This window comes from Serinus canaria, chromosome 5 (genome assembly GCF_022539315.1).
Source record: "Serinus canaria isolate serCan28SL12 chromosome 5, serCan2020, whole genome shotgun sequence".
Lineage (NCBI taxonomy): Eukaryota > Metazoa > Chordata > Aves > Passeriformes > Fringillidae > Serinus > Serinus canaria.
In genome coordinates, this window is record NC_066319.1 from 11,171,544 (window position 1) to 11,189,566 (window position 18,023).

Genomic DNA, 18,023 nt, shown 5'->3' on the forward strand with positions numbered 1-18,023 from the left:
TATTTCTTAGATAAGAGACAAAACATCATCTAAACACGAGTGCTTAAACTGCATTTTGTAAAATAAATGAAGCACTTAAATTTTATAGGTTGTTGAGTTTCCATGCAAATGGAATCATAAGTGTTTCTAAGCAATATTTAAAAAGAAAAAGAATAATGGAAGCTTGTCTACTACATCCTTTGAAATTACCAGAGATAGCATCACATCATTGATCTTACTGTGACAGCCTCTGAATAGTTATCACTTGTCACATCTGAGCATCTCATTCTTTCTTGTTGCAAGCCATAATCCTACTGTTAATAAAAAGTGACAGGGCAGCTGAAAGATCAAAATATTTCCTCTTTATACATCATTATAAATAAATAACAGGGAAATGTAATCTAACATCAAGTTCAAAACCTGTCACGTTTACTCAGCTTGTCAACTTCAGCTATAATTTCTATCTCAGCTTGTAAAACAGGGAAGGTTTGGCTGTGTCTGCACAAGAAAGCTTTAGAGGAAGAATGTAAGTGTAAGAAAAGAGAGCTGGAAACAAAGAGGGAAACAAGTGTTGGAGGGAGGTGAAATTTATTATTTTCCTGGGGATTTTCACAGCATTTAAAGTTTCCTTGAGTGTTTCTGCCCTTTTTCCAGGTTAGAATTTGTGTGAGTGAAGATCACTGAAGTCAGTCATATGGGCTTATCTGGCCAAGTGCCAGTCTGAATATTTTGAATTCAGTGTTTTTAAACAAAAATAAATGATTAATCAAAATTACTGTGTTCTTGAGGTACACTGGCCAGCACTTGCTTATTGTCTCTTCTTCCAACAGGTCACGGCCGAGTCCTGCAGGCAGCACCTTTTCCATTTATGGCTCATTTGGAAAGGTCCCTGCCCAGGGGTCACAAGTATTGCAGTGTGAGGCCAGCTTTGGATAAGCTTTCATGTTCCACTGCCATATCCACAGTTAATCCCTGCTGCAGGAGCTCTTTTGTTGTGTACCCTGCCTGGATCACTGAGCACCTCGCCCCCCAGAGGTAAAATCGAGTTCCTGTTTAAGTCGGGGATTTGTTTTTTGTTTATCTAAAAGAATAAACCAGGCTGGTGTGTCAGATTAATAAATTAGCAGCTTGAACATCATTTGAGCTTTCCCACCCCTGCACTGGCAGTTTTTTAGATGTATTCACTAAAGTTATTTGCTGCCTTGGAGATTATGAAGAGCAAAGCCTGAGTAAGCCTCCTATCAAAGAAACATTCCTTTAATATTATTGGGATAAATAAAAGCATCTTGCCTTAGCAGTCATCTTCCATTAAATGTTGCTAATGCTTTGTGACAGGAGATTATTTTCCCAGTTTTGGGCTAGAAGCTGTCATCAACCAGCAGCTTTCCTGTTTACTTCTCTGCTTTGCTGTTCCCTGAATGCTTCAGTGTAAGCCATCAGCTCCAGCACTCTGGAGTGCACCTGTGCTGTGCTCTGTGCTGCAGATGGGTCTTTTCTCCTGATCTGAAGGGTTGCATTGTCTTGCCAGGTAAACAGCAAAGGGGCTGGTACAGGTAATGCTGGCCCAGGGTTCCAGCATCCTCCTGGTTCACTTCCTGTAAACTCCAAAGCAAAAAAATCTGAGTAAAAGCAAGCACTGATGTGCTTTTCCCAAGATCAAGGAATTATCCCAGCACAAGCAAGTTTTCTGTTTCTTCCCACATTATTTGGCCTGTGGGAGTGCTACAAAACGAAGTGGAGTGTTCCAGTTCTTAAACCTTACAAGATTACTTTTTTCATGACCTGCAGAATCTATTTCTTTCCAGGCTGACCCATTTTCTTTTCTTCAAGGTGCCAATGGATCAGCCACTGCCTCCCTTCCCCTGGCCCAGCATGGAAGAACCTGGGGAAATCATGGGGCACAGACAGCAACGTGCCTGTGCTGGCTAGAGGGGAGCAAGATGGATTTTATTACCTTGCTACAGTAAAAGAGGAGATAGAGGTGAGTGATGGTTGCTGTGTGGTAGCTGGGGGCAGTCCTCACACACCACCTGAGTTCAGTGTAGCAGTTTTTGGTTCTTCAGTGTAGCAGTTTTTGGTTCAGTTTTTGATGAGATTAGAGAACAGGCACCAGGACAGCAGGTGCTTGAGCAGCCTTGTGCTGGTGCTGGGCACTGAGCCAGCCTGAGGCAGCCCCAGTGCTGCTGCCAGCGGTGTAGGGGCTGCTGTTGTGTGTAGACACAGAACCATCAACAGCACTGGGAAAGGGTTTGTGTTTTATGTACACATGTCCAGCTTGAGTCAGCCACAGACCAGGCTCAGGGTCTTTCCAGAAAGGGTAGTGAATGCTTTAATTCATTGGTTTGTTAGCACTTCAAACTTAACACAAAAAGGAGATTGTTCTTTCTCAAGAACAGGGAAGTACCTCATCTCATTGTTGATGGAAAGCCTCTTGACAGGCCTTAATATAAAAGAAAATAAAAGTTCCCAACAACCCCCCAAGAAGCAGAGCTAGTAGTGTATGTAATGAGGAAGGACTTGGGCATGAGTGATGAACAGGTCTGAATGGCTTCAGTGTCCCTTGTTCCTTGGCACACACAGCATGGTTTGTGAAATACACTTGTCTATAGCTTTTTCTCTTGGGACAGAAAATACAGATCCTAGTGGCAGTGAATCTGAGCATATGCTTCACTCATCTAGCTTTCAGGTGAGCCTCATGGAGTTTTTCTGGGCTGTCTCAAAGCTGACCTAACACCCCACACCCTAGCTGCTGTTCAGGCTTCTTTTGCCCTAGTCATATAGGCACACAGGATGGTCTCCCAGCAAAAGTTGCATTGCTTGGCACATTGTTGACTGTTTTTCAGTGGAATTGTTATTTTGTTCCTGCTAACAGAGTGAAAGAGGCATGTTCCTGGTAGAGTTTGCCAAACCACTTGTGTCACGTGGAAGGCATGCAGTGTGTGTGCAGAAAACAGCACAGGGTGACATCCTGGACTATGTGAATGGGATGAAGCACTCCTTGCTCCCTGGAGACAGAGTGCTGGCACCCTGGGAGCCAGATAGGGCCAGGTATGGCCCAGGAACTGTTCTCAGAGGCATTGAGACAAGGGATCCCTTACGAGGTAAGAAAAGTGCTGCTCTCTTCCTCCTCTTGTTCCTCTGGAACACCAGTGAGGCTGTCAGGATAAATTCCTGTCAGGGTGCTGCTGCCAGATAAACAACAGGGCACAGACTACAGCCCAGTGTTGCTCCAAGCTTGCAGGAGCTGATGGATATCTGTGTGTAACATCACTAGTGTGACCCTAAGGAAGTTGTGACCCATAAAAATATCATCATCTGTGTCTGTGAGTGTAGCTGGCACAAGGCTGTGGTTGCCATGAGCAGGACTGTGGCCTTCTCATGACAGACACAAGTGAGACAACTTCCAGGAAGCATTCATCTGAGCTTAAATGCTCACATTTGTACCAAATGGTACATCTGGGGGTGATTTTATCAGCCAGACGTAGGAGATTTCAGCAGCTCATTCATTTTTCCTGTGTCTGACAGTCAAGCTCCACTGACTTACCAAAATACTATTCTCAGCAGTACTGCTAAATTTGGCAGCAACAACAGAAATTACTGTCACAGTTTTCTTGTTCCTCTGATGACAAACTGGGAGGAAAGATGCTGCCAGGCCTGTTGTTTAAGTGATGGTGTCCAGGCTGCCCACTGACCTCTGTGACACTGTGGTGAGGTGTTAGAGAAGGGCAAGAATTGATCCTGCCTCTTGACAGGAGTAGAAAGTGCATAAAGCTGCAAAGCCTGATCTGTCTGTGTGCACTGCCCAGGCAGGATAGCTGCTTAAGGCTGCTTGCTGTTTCTCTTAACAGCCTCAGAAGATGAAGAAATTACAGTCCAGTTCTGGAATGACAAGCAAGTGAAACTCCCCCGTGGTGTGGCTCTGTGGATCCCTCCTAGCCTGTGGGAGAGGATTGTGGAGATGATCAACATGCCCTTCACCAGCAGGATGAAGCCCAGACCAAGCCAGGACTCTAACTCTTGTATTTTTCCCTGCAGTCCTAAGGCAGCCCTGATTCCTGTTTGTGCTCTGTGTAGCCTTGCTAAGCACTGCTTGCTCTGCTCTCCCTGCTGGCCACATTTCCATCACCACTGTGCTGGTGGTATCTGCTGTTCATCAGCCTGGGTAAGGTGCATCTGCTGCTGCCATCCCTGTGCTGCTGGCTGGTGGCCTCTTCCCTCCAGGTCTCTGGTCTTTCAGGACAAAGCTGAAGAGGCAGAGTCCAACAGTGAGCTCTCTCCAGGCCTTCTAGAACTGAAATGCACGAAACAAGGAGAAGCTGCAGCTGTGGCAACATCTTCTCTCTCTTCTGATTCAGAGAGGGACCTGAAGCCATCCCCCACTAAGGGTACTGTGGGTGACAGTGTTGTTAACACAGGTTCCAGCTGTCTTGAAAAGCCCAGGGTAAAGAATTCTGCAAGACCTGACGGGGAATACTGGGGAAGAAGCCACCACAAGTCTCATTCCAGTAATTCAGGTACCTTCAAACAGCCCCACAGGGAAGCAGCTGTCAGAGGGAACAAAACCAAAAGTCTTCTGGGCAGGACAGTCACTTTGCCTGGAGATTATTAGTATTAATACTGTAAATTTGCATATCAGACTCTGATATAATTCTTCCCCCTCCCCAGTGTTTCTGCTGCCTCATTTGGCTCTTCTTTTGCCCACTCATCCCATGGAAAATGACCAGAACAATTAATTTCATTTGGAAGCCAGATATTCCTCTCTCTTTCCTGTCATTTTCGTATGCCTTTTATGATGCTAACATATTCATTAATCTGCATAGTTCACCCATTCAGAATAACTTGAAAGAATTCCTTTCAGACCTAAAGTGCATTTTTCTCTCTTCTGAAATGAATGGTTCTTCATTTCAGTTCTGGTTTCACTCTTAGACACAATTTTACTCCTTCCCAGGACCTGGAAGTTGTACAGAGGGCCAGCTGGAATCCAAAGCCATCTGCACTGAGGACATGTCCAGTGTGGCCCCAGCTCAGCAGAGTGCAGTGTTTGAAACCACTGAGCAGACTCCCAGAGGGCAACTCACACTGAAAAAAATCCTAAGAGGCCAAGATTTCAAGCCATCATTGAGGGTAAGATAATCTGTATTAGTTCTGTGGTTATGTAAGCAGGAGGTTTGTTTGAATGGAAAAAATATTCATGTAAATGGTTTGAAACATGGCAAGAAAAAGACATTGTTTGTAACTGCTTCCTGAGGCCATCCACCAGTTTTGTGATAGGTAAGAAAGTTCTCCACTAATGAAACCAAAACAGAAATCCCCAAGCCTTAAGGAAGGGCTGGAGCTACGTGGTAAAATGGAAACAAATGCCATGTGAGCATTCAGTAATGCAGATTTCAATTCAGAAACCTGCCAAATGCCCATTGACATCTACCCAAAGAAGTCCAGTGTTAAATCCATGTAAAAGTGCTGAGCTCTGTCTATCAAATTGTGATAGTCACAATTTCTGTCTCTGAGAGACAAAAGCAGATTCTTTGGTAAACAGTCTTTGCTGAGTTTCTTCTCAGTGGAGACAAGCAGTTTAGACAGCAGATTCCTGCTGTGAAGCTAGGGGGTACAGAGTAAGCAGACTGTGTCACAGCTAGGAACAACACCACTACCCTGCTTTTTAGGCCTGGTTTCCCTCATGCTTTAGAAAAACTTGAAAAAAAAAATAATCAGAACATAAATGCTAAAAAAAGCAAACACAGAAATGAGGAAGAAAAACTTACAGGAAGAAGGAAAAGATGAAAGAGTATGTCAGGATGAACAGAAACAGTGCTCTGCACAAAAGCATCAGAGTAGGATTAATAAATTATATACATGAAATTAAAATATTATCTTTGTACCTTCATGCTCTTGCTACTGTGGGCTGACTGCAAAGTAAAACTTGAAATGTTCTAAACTTGCATGTTTAAAGATGAATCCATTAATAACATGTCTTGGTGAACAGAGAATATACAGGAATACATCTTGTATTCTCACAATTGTACTCATTCATTTTAAGCAGATGCCAACTTATCAACTGTATGGTTCCTACTTTCTATTTCTATTCTACTTTATTGGTTAAATAATCATAGTTACATAACCACACACCTTTGTAATTGATTTCCTAGGAATTTTCAGGCCATTGTGGAGCTCCAGGCAGGCATGCTCCATGTAAGCAGTGTCAGAGCTGTGCACTGAAGTGACATGAGTTGCCTTTTGGTAAAACTAACAGGAAAACAGAATTGTTTTATTCCAGCCCCAGAGCAGCAGCATGAATCACAGTGGTGGGTGCAACGTGGCAATACAGGGTATAATAACAGAATTTCATTCCTGTAAAATAGCCCCTTGGTGATTCAAACCCCGAAGATCTGTTGCTACTCTGAGATAGCTACTGCTACTCTGAGAAGCAGTTTTATCACATGCTGCAGGCTGCATCAGAAGGGGCTTGCAGCAAACAAGTGGAGTGAGAGGACAGGCTTCCCAGAGGTACTCTCTGGGGGGCTGATGTCTCCTCACTGAAGTCAACAAAATCCTCCTGACTTCTGAAGTAGAAAAGTTTTTAATCAAAGCCTAGCAGCTTCTGAAAATCCTTTGGTCTTGCTGTCCAATTGTGTGTTTCAGCAGTAAAGTTTGTGCTAGCCCAGAAAATAGACCAGTATTAAAGCTGTGTGAGGCAGAGGTACAGCCAGCAAAGCAGCAGTTAACAAAGACACTGATGCTTTTCTTAGCCCAGACTTCTGAGGGATTTGTTTTCTGTCCTCTAGGAAGAAGGCTTTGCAGCATCAGAAGAACAAAGCTACAAAGCAGCATCAGATGATAAATGTGAAGCCACTTGTGTTGGAGATGACAAACCTGATGTTACAGACCCTGCCAGAGCTCACTTGCAGCAAAGCAGAGAGAGACATGATCAACCAGAATTCAGTACATGTACAACTGATCAAGGTCAGGGGCTGAAATTTCAGGTAAACTGCTTCTACTCTATCAGTATTATATTTTTTAAACAAATCAAGTTCTGCTTTAGGTACTGTCTCAATAGAATATCTTTATGGATGACTATATAATTTTAATAAGTGAGAAACTGCTTTCACCCACATTAAACTTGAGCATCCTCATTCTTTATTCCAAAGTGCTACAGTAAATTCTTAACTATTTGGACTTGACTTTACAATTCTGAAGAGATCAGATGAGCTAGTAGAAGCACTAAAAGCCTGAACAGATGCACAGCAGGAGTCCAATAAACCTCCCATTTGTCTACAGTTCTCTGAAATTCATCAAAGCAGTTTCTGTTTGTAGAAAGCCAGGAGGAATGAAGAAACAATACAACCTGACAGCTGAAAGATATTTTTTTGGGATTAAAGCACAAGCAAAAGGAGCCTGAGGGTAAAGGGCCTACTACTGTAGATACAAACAACAAAATGATTAGCATTCAAGCCACTGATTTTTATATTCTGAGGAAAATGAATGGAAACCGTGGAAATACTATCAGCTACAGGAAGATGACAGATCACATCACTAATTCTAAACATGGAATCTGATCCTTTGGCAAGGTTAAGCATCCAGGGAGTTTTGTTAGTGGGACTGCTCATGTTTGAAGCTATGCACTTGGCCATAAGCTGCAGTGTGCAGTTAGTTGCTCAGCAGTAAATTGGATAATTTAGGGTACCCCACAGCCCTCAGAAAAGGGGTTTAGCATGGTCTGCAAAGAGACAGAACCTGAATCAATAGCTCATGTGCCTAGACTGAACACCTGACACATATTTCAGCACATTTCTGAGTTGGGGTTCTAAGTAGGGAATTTCATTTGCATTTCATTTCTTTATCAGCCTATCAACAGTACAGATAGGAGAGTGGCTTCTGAGCCAGCTGCTCCAAAATCAGTGCTAGCCTACAGAAGCTAATGTACACCCATATTTACACCACATGGATCATGCTCTCTGGCCAACACTGTGACATGGAAGCTCTCTCTGAGGATGGTACAAAAGAAGCTGTCATCACTAAGGCTTGATCATATATTTTATTTCACTGATTGTATCTTTAATTGTTTAGAGCAGAAGAATCTGGAATTACACAGTCACATAATTGGATTTAAAAGGCACACAATGTACAAATATTCATAAAAATCAATGTACAAAGTGGGCTGCATATAATTGCATTAACTAGAAAACAAATATACAGGCCATAAAAATGGAGTCCCAGAGAGGAAGCTACTATTAAAGTGCTAACAAGAAAAAGATATTTATAGCTCATTACACACATTAAAAAGAGCCTCATGTTTTATTCCTGCTATTGCCAGGAAACAACAAATATCAGAGGACAAAAGTTAAATCAACACTTTGTCCTGCATTGACATCTACTACATGGGTTTGTTCCACCATGTCTTCTGAGATTGCTGTGACAGAATAAATGCCAGGAGAAACTTCAATGTAGAAATCTTTGGAAGGTCTTCTGGGCTTTAAGAAAAAATAAAAAAAGAAAAAAAGCTATGTTATTGGTTAGTTATTCTAGATTTCCCAAAAAAAACCCCCAAAACCCTGTGTTTGGGTAAAAAAACAAAAGCACATTCAGCTGCTATATAAATATACTAAGAGTTTTCTAAATATATGGAAGGCAGTGCAAACAAAACTGTAAAATGTTTCTGTCAGTACAAAAATTAAGTGCCATACTCAAAGTATTCCATCTAATGTTTCAATTGGTGGAAATAATCACTGTGCTGTAATTTACGTCTTACAAAACTGAAATTTACCGACCTAGACAGTTCTGAACATAAGCCTGGGAATTCCTGTCCCTATACCAAAGGTGCTCTCACTAATTATTAGTGTGGTACAGATTCAATGTTTCTCATCTTTTGTGGCTTAGAAGTTCCTGAAATTGATTTGTTGAGGTGTGAGGCTTTGAAAAATAAAACCAGTTTTCTTCTCCTTGAGAAACAGGAGTCTTCAGAGAGCCTGTGGGAAGGCCAAGTGCAAGAATGCCACAATCTGGTTTCTAACTAATTGTGCAAGTCTCTGTATGGCCATTTGACTGCCTATACATATATTATGATTGATTGTGAATGCACCACTGGTTAATCTGCTGTGCCATCAAGGTCTCCAGATCTGTCACAATTTATAACCAGCTTGATTCAAAATGATAAAAGAAATGCTAGCAAATACCTCCACTTAAAACCAAAGTATTCTACACACTTACCCTTTGCTGGCAACTTCGAGCTTGGGTGGGTTCTATAGAATCTTCAGTCTCCTGGAAAGAAAAAGAAAATAATTTTCTAATGAGCCAACAAATCCAGGCCAAGAAGAGGGGAAGCTTTAGGTGCATGAAGTTTTCCCCTCCACAAAAGGATGGATAGGACACTGACTGGTGCCAGAAGAAGTAACTCTGCCTTCCCCCAACTCAACACAGGCTTGGATCAGTCCAGGTGTTTTTATGTCATAAGGTCAACCTACATCCATGAGTGTGAGTGTCACAGACATCAGGTGGATAACAAATGCCCCACAGCAAGGGAAGGAATAATCTTTCATCAAAACCAGAAGTACCTACTTACCTCTTCTTCTGTGGGATCCATCTTTCTTTCTACTGACTTGCCATGGTATTTGCAGAAGTGTTTGATTTCATTCTCTTTGCACTTGTTGGTTGCCATAGCCCCATAGCACTTCTGGACAGCAACAGAAACAGAAAATATCATGTGGGAGGTATCAAACCATACTTGCAGCCACTGCAGATTTACAATTGAAAGCAGAACTACCCAAATACTGATGCTGTGTACTAGTTGGCTGGTTTGTTCTCTGTGGGGGTGAAAACAATGCTTGTACCTCCAAAGGCCACCTGCCTTCTGCTACAGGACTCTCTCAGGCAGGCCTGATTTTGTGTTCCTAACACAATATGTAGGGCAGGGACTCTGACACCTCAGAATTGAATTCATGAAAATGTCAGAAGGAATAAATACTCTGGAACTGCCTGCCTGATCAGGCTGGTCAAGAAAAGCCCTGGTGGAAGAAGGCTTAGTTTGTGGGTCCTTAAGAGGCCATGTATGCAAGCCAGGTGCTCTGCAAGCCAGTCAGTGAAGATGGGTTCTGCAGGCCATGTGCAGCAGCAGTGCTCTAAAAGCAGAACATGCTAAAACTGAAAAATGAGTCAGCAAAGAAGCTGAAGTGTCTTCAAGGCTGGTACCATTTCTACAGCAGTTTTGGGAAGTGTATTTTAGCACACAGCAGCCTTCTTCTGGTTGCACTGCACATGTGCTGGCATCTTCCCCACTGCAAATTAAACTCTTGAGTACAGCTCTGCTGCCATCTGTTGTCACCACAGAACTCCTCCCAAGGTTACCCTTTTGATCACAGGGACCAAAAAGATCCAAAATATCTCTTATTTCACTGGTGTTCCTCTTATCCCTGACTGTCAAGACTAAATGTAACAAAATTAAGGCAAATAGAAATTCCTATTTCCAAATCTACTCCTGTCCTTTATTCCTTGAGCTTGTGCACATATCAACAGAGCTGGTTGCTTGTATTGCAGTTTTTGTGAAGCTACAAAATATAATCAGATGCTCTGACCTGGTGCATAATGCTTCACAGAGCATCTCTTACATGGATGGCACAGAGCAAAGAAATGAAATCCAACTTTTGGTGAGAAATGGGTAAATTTTGATCCCTTAGCAACCCCAAACATCTCGTCTTAAACTACAAATTTGTTTTCATTCAAGTGCCTAAATGGTTGTGTTCGGCTGTAGATTTTTATTTGCACTTTGTAAAATTTGCCCATGAAATTATGGGTCTGACATTTCCCCCCTTTTATGACTCTTTTTCTCCACAGAAATGACTGAAGCAGTATTGTCTTGGCTGATGCATAAATGTGGAAGTCATCCATTGCTTGTTCCAACTTTAATACTCTTAACAGGGCACAAGATAAACCCAAAGAATAATTTAGGTTGGAAGACACCCTTAGCATCGTAGAGTCAAACTGTAAACCTAGCACTGCCAAGTCACTGGTAAGGATGAGCCTTACTACTTCTTGGTTTTGTCTTGCGTAAAACTCTATTCTGCCCCAGTTGTTTTAGGATTAACTGCTTACTGTGTAGGTAGTGCTTTGAAATTATAAAGGAGTTGCTTAAGAGCTAATCACTTGGTGTGTTGGAGTACTGTTTTCTCTAATTTAATTGCAGACATGGGCTCTGTATTAGCCCTGCAGGCAGTGAGCTCCATGCTGAGTTAGCATAACAGATCCCTAAGGGCACAAACTGAATGGAATTCTCAGAGTTTGGTGCAGTAGCTGGGCTGCAGGGCTGTGCTCACAGGGAGGGGCTGGCAGAGGTTGGCTCCAGTCTGCCCACCCAGCAGAGCAGTGACACCTGCCAGCCAGAGAACAGTGGAGCTGTGCACCTGCACGCCAAACCTCTCCATTTCTGCTCAGCACACACAAAGAGCTGAGCCCACGCTCCTTACCCAGTAGCAGCATCCCAAATCCAGTTTGGCCTGGTTTTGTCTGGGATAGAGCAAGTTTTCCTCCTAGCAGTTGGCAGAGTGCTGTGTTTTGGAGTTAGCAGAGTACAGTGTCGATAACAAAGTGGTGTTTTGGTTATTGCTGAGTAGTGCTCACCCTAAACCAAGGACTGTTCTCATGCTCTGCCAGTGGGGAGCTGCACAAAAAGCTGGGAGGGAGCAGGGCTGTGACAGCTGACCCAGGCTAGCCAAAAGAAAATTCCATAGCATAGAATGCCATGTATATAAACAGGGAGAGTTGTCTGAGGGGCTGACTGCTGCCTGGGCACTGGGTGGTGATCAACTGCATCGTGCATTACTTGTTCGTCTTGGGTTTTATTTCTCTCTCCCATTTTCATCACAATTATTACTGTTATTATAATTTGTATTATCATATTTTACTTTGTTTCAATTAATAAACTGTTCTTACCTCGACCCACGAGTTTTATTTTCTCCAGATTCTCCTCCCCATCCTGCCAGGGGAGGAGGACAGGGAGGGAGTGAGCTGTATGGTACTTATTTGCTGGTGGGGTTAAATCACAACAGCAATGCTAAATTCAAAACAAACACAGGACACAAAGCATCTCTGCACTCGAGATTTAAACTCTCCCTTATTTCCAGCACCCAGAATAGGCTATCAGCCAGCAGGAGTGGCTCACTTTCCCCGATAACAACAAAAGGTTACTATGTCACAAGGCCATTTCCCAGCAGAGATACTTTGGAGCACTGGAAACATTCCATACCTTGTGACATAATGTATTTTGTGATGCCACCTGACATTTCTGTCTCTCTAACCATACTGCGTTTCTACCAAGAAATGGAAAAACATTCTGCTAAAATCTGTACCGGGCTACTGGTACTGTCTATAGAAAATGCAGATAGTGGTGTTTACCAGCCAAGGTGGAGCCAGCTCAGCCGGCCAGGACAACACCGCTGAGATGTACCCTGCCATATGATGCTGAATGCCCCAAACTTCTTTATCTCGGCCGGCTCCCCAGGCTCACTGCCTGAGCCCTTGCCATACAACGAGCAAACCTCAAGCCCAATTTTTGCAGTAAAAGTAGCGAGGTCTCTGGCAGGTACATCCTGAGCATTCATTCCCCTTCGGGCGGGTCCGGGGCTGAGCCCTCACCTCGCATTCCTTTGAGACTCCTCTCATCAACTTCACAATCGAAGCGAACGCTGCATTGAGGCGTTCCCGGTCCTGGTCCTGCAACGAGAGACATTCCCGGTCACCGGTGCCGCCGGTCGCTTAGAGCCACAGGGTGGCGGGGCACGGAGCCGCAGAGCCCTCGGGGGCACCGGGCGGCGCGGGTAGCTCAGCACGGCGGTGTTTCCGGGCGGGCCCGCGGCCCGTACGGAGATGGATCTCCGTGATCTCCCGGTCTCTGTCTGTCTCTGTCTGTCTCTGTCTGTATCTGTGCGGGTGCGCGCACGGCACTGACCGGGGCCGGGACCGGGGCCGGGGCCGCGCCCGCCGCGCGCCGCCGCGCCCGCTCCAGCACATCGCGCGCCACCGCCATCCCGCCAAGCGCCGCCGCCGCACTGCGCATGCGCCCCGCCCCGCCCGCCGGGGGGCGCCACCGCCCCGGCCCCGCCCTCAGCCCGGCCCGGGGGCACCGGGGCGGCTCCTGCCGGGATGCGGCCCCGCGGAGGGCTCGGGGGGCTTTGTTTGTCCTCAGGCCCGCGCTTGCCCTGCGGTAACGCAGGAGAGGCGCGTCCGGACAGACTCTCCCGGAAAGGGTCGGTGAGGTCCCCCGGCTGCTGTCCCCCGGATGTCGCCGCTGTGCGACAGCGGGGCAGAGCCCATAAAAGCCGGAGGTACGAGCCCCGCCATGCCCCGTGCGAGCCGGGGTCTCTAGGGAGGGAGCGGCTCTCCCCGCTGCTTTTTGGTTAAAGTTTCACGGTACGAGCTCACGGTGCCGGTAGGGGGCGATGGCCGGCCGTGTGACGCCGTGTGGGTCACAGCCGGGCCGCGCACCCCGGCACCCCTCCCGAAGCAAAGCCCGCCCGCCGGGGCGGTGAGGGAACCGCGCCGCGCTCGGGCCCCGCGAGCAGCACTTGGCAAACAGGCCGGCTCTGCCCGCGGGAGCTGGGTCTGTCCCAGGAGGGCAGCGCCAGGCTACGGGCACCGCTCGGATTTACCGGAGCGGCTCGGGAGGTGGCTGTGGCTACGTGGGAGCAGAGCCACTTGAAGCATTCACTATCCTCGTGTGCACCGAGGTGACAGCAGTAAGGAAAAATGAGCATAAAAACTTTCTTTAAGTCCCATATGGCCAAGGTTAACATGGAGGCCCTGATCCTTCAAGTCCTTCATTCCTGCTGAGAGCTTTGCTAGCTGTAATCTCTTTGACCAGCAGGAAAAAGAATCCTCTCCTAGTTTACATTTTATTGTCATCTCCCAGTTGCTTAAGCAGAGCAGCAGCCAGCCCCCGCAATAAACAAGCTCTTCACAGGCTGCTTGCTCATTAAGACATTGAAAGCCACCATTCAGTGCTCAAATCCAGCTTAATTTTAAGTTTGGTCTCCTGTACTCCAAAGAAAATTAGGCAAGCTGCTGGAGTGCTTGAGGTCTGGGGAACTGAATGCAACATAAAGGGGGGGAGAAAAATAATATTTGATAAAGGCAATGTTAGTGTGTTTGATGTGGTGGAGAAGCAGCCAGAACTGACTGCTTCCTGCTTAATTTAAGTTGAACGTCTTTGCATCATGCCTTGTTAGCAATGGTCTCCTGGAGAGGTGAGTGGGTTTGCTATGTTGCTGCTCTTGTGAAATAGACTTGGAAAGGCCCTCCTGTGTCGTTTTCATAACACTGAGAGAAAATTGCGTTCATTTCTTATTCCTGCCAGGTACTTGTAGCAGTAGCTTGTTGTTCAGGAGGTAAATTATTCCTGTTGTGTTGAAATTTAAACTCCCACCATTTTTTGATGTTTGGTGACACAGAACTCCTTTGCAGCTGAGTAAATACATCTGTCCCAAGAAGGCTGACAGCTGAAATAGCTTTTGCTTTGAAACACACATTCACATCAGAATCCAGATGAGAGTTACCCTTATTTCCTGTACATTCATTCTTTTGAAATATAATGGAGGTTTGTGAAATGCTGGGCATTTCCACCAGATTCCTTGTTGTGTGGGTTGATGGATCAGAATATGCGAAGACAATGTATTTCATTTTGCTGGTGAGGTGGCAAAAGGCAGGAATAGTTTATCTGAGCACTTGGCTCTGGGCTCAGGGAAGTATCCTTGAGTATAGCATTTGCCTGATGCTATTTTGCTTCCATTTCAGTCAAAGGAAAGAAAGTCAGCAAGTGCTTAAAAGTTCCAGAAATTTGTAGTGCTGGAGTTTATGTTTCAAATTGCAGAATACATGCTGCTCTTCATTTTTCTTCTGTACCTAGAATCATTTGGTTAACCTATTGTGAAGTGACTTGTCTCATCAATGCCTACATAACACTTCAAGATCAAGGAGCAGTCTCAGCTGCTAAGAGCTAGCATCTTGCCTCTTCTATATTGTTTTATATCAAACGTTTTGGGTGGGTTTCTCATCTGCCAAACCATCAGAAGCCGTGGACACGTGTGCCAGGGAGGTGGCCCGCACAGACAATGTGCCGTGAAGGGACTTTCTGCCCTCCAGGTACGCGCGATGCCCTGGCTGGGCCGTGCCAGCGAGCGGGACACCTTGGGCTGCGCTGCCCCGGGAGCTGAGCATTGCACATTGCTGCCAGGAGCTGCTCCGGGGGGCTGCATCGGAACCCGGGTACCCGGCACGGAGTTCAGAGGCAACCCGCTCCTCCCTCGGCCTCCACAGGTGCTGTTGGTGCCCAGAAAGGCCCGGGAGCTCCCTGGCTCGCAGCTCCCCGCTGGGGGCCATCCGCCCCGCGCCTGGCGCAGGAAGCGCGCCTCCCGCACTCCTCCTTCCTTCCGCTCTGCCCCGCAAGCGGCTCTGCCCCGAGAGGAGCCCAGCTCTCGGGGTGTTTTAAATAAAAACCGAGCGGTATCGCCCCTCCGGGCTAGGGTGAGGAGGAAGGCTGTCAGTCGGGGGGCTCAGTCCTCTCCTCCTCCTCTGCCCATCGCATCTCCCCGCGGAGCAGCCGGCCCTGCCTGGCTGCTCCTCTCCCTCCCGCCTGTCAGGGACCCGGGTTTGGGGCTGGGGGAGGCGGTGCCCACCCCTCCGCGGGGCCGGGGCAGGGGCGAGCGCTGCCGGCGGGAGAGGTGGCTCGGCAGCCCGGGGCTGCAGCCCGGGCCGGGCTGCGCTGCGCTGCGCTGCGCTGGGGGAGCAGGTTTCTTTGTTGGCTGCCGGGTGACTGGTTCCCATTAATCTCCCGCACTGGTCGTGGCCGTCTCCACTTCCTGCCTTTGCATACTTTTCTCTCCCTCGATCTCAGTCCCTTCCCACCCCCTTCCCTCCCCCCTTTCTTTCCCTCTTCCCAGCTTCTCCAAAAAAGCTACAATCTCCCGGGCTGCGGGACGGGGGCTGCAGGCGGCCGGCGGAGGGAGCGCATCCCCGCGCACCTCGGTAAGGGCCGGGGAGGCGCGCTGCCGGGCGGTGATCGCCTCCGGGGACCCGGGCAGGGGAGCGGGACTGGGGGGGAAAAACGATTGCTTGTGCTCCGGGTGGCCGTCCCTGCGCGCCGAGAGCTTCCCGCGAGCGGGGCGGGCCGGGGATGCGCGGCGGCGGCGGGGGCTCGCCGGGAGCTGCGGCTCTCCGGAGCGCGGAGCTCCCGCAGCAGCGGAGCCGCCGGAGGCCGTGCCGGTGCGGGCCCGCTCTGCCATCCCTGCGGGACCCTGCCCTGCCCTGCCCAGGGGGAGCGCAGATGGGTGGGGGTCCTTGAATACGGGCGGAGCGGGTACTCGCTGCTCCCGCGCTGGTGCCACTGCCGTGCCTCGCGGGACACTGGTGCTTGCGGGGGTGGCGAGGGCAGAGGCACCGCGGGACGGAGCCCGCGGGACCGCTTCGGCCGGAGAGGGGTAGCTCCGGTCCGGCTGGGGAGCCAGCGCGCCGAGCGTGGGGCTCTGAGCTGGGGAGACAGGAGCTGCTGCACTTCTCTCCCAATGCCCACTCGCATCGTCGGTCCGGCCGGCTGCGGTGGTTGTGTGCATGCTGAAAAGTGTAGAGGAGCCACCTGGACTCCGGCGGAAGACTTTAGGATCCCAGGACAGATTTGGCTGAAGAGCTAAGGGAGTTGTGCCGCAGTTCATTTGGTGGGAAAATCAGATGTCCTGATCTTGGCTTGGTACCAAACGTTTGCGTTACTAAGGTCACTGCAATCAAAGAGTAGCGGTTACATATGAGAGAGCCTTCTTGTGTTTACTCCAGTTTTATCACTCAAATGTACTTCGAATTTAGTAGTCAAGCTGAATGAAGCTGGGTGCATAGTATAACTGCATGGAATATGTCAGTAGTAGCATTTTCTACACTCTGTGCTGACTTGGGGAGTAGGTTTTCTTTCATTTTTATGCTGATTAGACTTAACTTCAGGCATACATTAAATAATCCAATAAAATTGGAGCGATCAAAACCCATGGAAGATGAAGGACGAAACTGCTAGTTGTAGTCCGGTTTTTGATGATAGGATGAAGTGAGGCTGATTTGCCTTTAAGACTTAAGGATGTTTTGTTAATACATGACTAATTTACATTGGTGGATGAAAATTTCCATATAGTGGAAGGATAAGTTAACAGGGCAAAGGTAGGATTATCATGCATTTAAAGTGAGGTTTGAGGAAATCATTTATGTTTTCAAAGCACCAAAATTTAACTTTCATTGTGGTGGGAAAGGTTATGCAGGTGACATAGTGGAAATCTGTCCCAGGTTGACATGTAAGAGTAAGATTTATGGGTTTGACCATTTATTTACCTCTTTCTTTAAGATTAGTTATTTAAAATAAAATGCAACATATTTATAGCAATGGTGATGACTTTATTGAGTTATCCAGGAGTACAGTCAAGCACCTTTTAAAATTAGCTTCAGTCTGTCCGCTGTTAAGGGTGACAGGACTGACATGGAACTGATATCTTGCTTCTGGGGTGGAACCAGTTTCCTCATGAGTATGGAGTGAGGAAAGGGGCTTTTGAGAAAGGTTGACAGGGATGGTGGTGCTGGGCTTCACTGGGGCATGGAGGCTGTCCTGCTCCTAGAAGGATGTAGTGTGTGTTCTCCTCTTGTGTGCAGAAATAAGAGAGCCCTGCCTGGCCTGGCTTTCTGCTGCTCCCTTCAGGGTGCTAAACTCCCCCAGCCAGCTTGTGTGGCATAGTCACTGCCCTTCCTGGCACAGGGGGAGAGGTGCCTTCTGTCCTCTCCTACCCCTGCAGCATATTTGTGCTGTGGCTGCCAGGATGTGTTCCAAGAAGCTCAGGATCAAGCATTGCTCTTTCCCTGTAAGCAAATGCCTTCATGTACAGTGTATCTCTTTAAGGAGTGTGTGACCCCTTATTATTGGTGACCCTGTAAACCATTGTGTAATCTGTTGACTGTAACATACCATGCCAATTTATTCTTGGTTGGGAAGTCTTGCCAAGGACTTGATGGAATAGCATGATTTTGTCCACTTTATT

The 18,023-nt window shown here is 47.1% G+C and overlaps 3 protein-coding genes across 6 annotated transcripts in view; 2 read left to right on the forward strand and 1 right to left on the reverse strand.

Moving 5' to 3' along the window:
• The first annotated feature begins 13 nt into the window (after nucleotides 1-13).
• Nucleotides 14-12,594, forward strand: C5H11orf16 (chromosome 5 C11orf16 homolog). The gene is made up of 7 exons (XM_030240214.2): nucleotides 14-1,014; nucleotides 1,810-1,960; nucleotides 2,852-3,080; nucleotides 3,828-4,493; nucleotides 4,928-5,103; nucleotides 6,762-6,959; nucleotides 10,804-12,594. The coding sequence occupies exons 1-7, from the start codon at nucleotides 848-850 to the stop codon at nucleotides 10,807-10,809; spliced, it is 1,593 nt and encodes a 530-aa protein (XP_030096074.2). The 5' UTR covers nucleotides 14-847; the 3' UTR covers nucleotides 10,810-12,594.
• On the reverse strand, nucleotides 7,997-12,992 carry AKIP1 (A-kinase interacting protein 1). Its single transcript, XM_050975380.1, has 5 exons — nucleotides 12,914-12,992; nucleotides 12,601-12,678; nucleotides 9,536-9,646; nucleotides 9,184-9,234; nucleotides 7,997-8,447 (listed from the first exon to the last, which is right to left on the reverse strand). The coding sequence occupies exons 1-5, from the start codon at nucleotides 12,989-12,991 to the stop codon at nucleotides 8,304-8,306; spliced, it is 462 nt and encodes a 153-aa protein (XP_050831337.1). The 5' UTR covers nucleotide 12,992; the 3' UTR covers nucleotides 7,997-8,303.
• A 2,473-nt stretch (nucleotides 12,993-15,465) lies between these two features.
• DENND2B (DENN domain containing 2B) overlaps nucleotides 15,466-18,023 on the forward strand; it is a 153,181-nt gene continuing 150,623 nt past the window's right edge. For 3 of the 4 annotated variants that reach the window (XM_030240508.2, XM_018907914.3, XM_009102249.4), the window contains exon 1: nucleotides 15,669-15,984. The gene's annotated coding sequence lies outside the window, so the exon portion shown is untranslated. Of the gene's footprint in view, nucleotides 15,484-15,668; nucleotides 15,985-18,023 lie in introns of those variants that run through there. The other variant, XM_050975355.1, reaches the window with a different exon arrangement.

Coding starts and splice junctions, on each gene's coding strand:
- C5H11orf16 (XM_030240214.2), top strand. CDS start 848: ATGGCTCATTTGGAAAGGTCCCTGCCCAGGGGTCACAAGTATTGCAGT. Junction 1,015..1,809: donor GAGCACCTCGCCCCCCAGAG/GTAAAATCGAGT, acceptor CTTTTCTTCAAG/GTGCCAATGGATCAGCCACT. Junction 1,961..2,851: donor CAGTAAAAGAGGAGATAGAG/GTGAGTGATGGT, acceptor TCCTGCTAACAG/AGTGAAAGAGGCATGTTCCT.
- AKIP1 (XM_050975380.1), bottom strand. CDS start 12,991: ATGGCGGTGGCGCGCGATGTGCTGGAGCGGGCGCGGCGGCGCGCGGCG. Junction 12,679..12,913: donor CGGCCCCGGTCCCGGCCCCG/GTCAGTGCCGTG, acceptor CTCTCGTTGCAG/GACCAGGACCGGGAACGCCT. Junction 9,235..9,535: donor TGGATCCCACAGAAGAAGAG/GTAAGTAGGTAC, acceptor TTTTCTTTCCAG/GAGACTGAAGATTCTATAGA.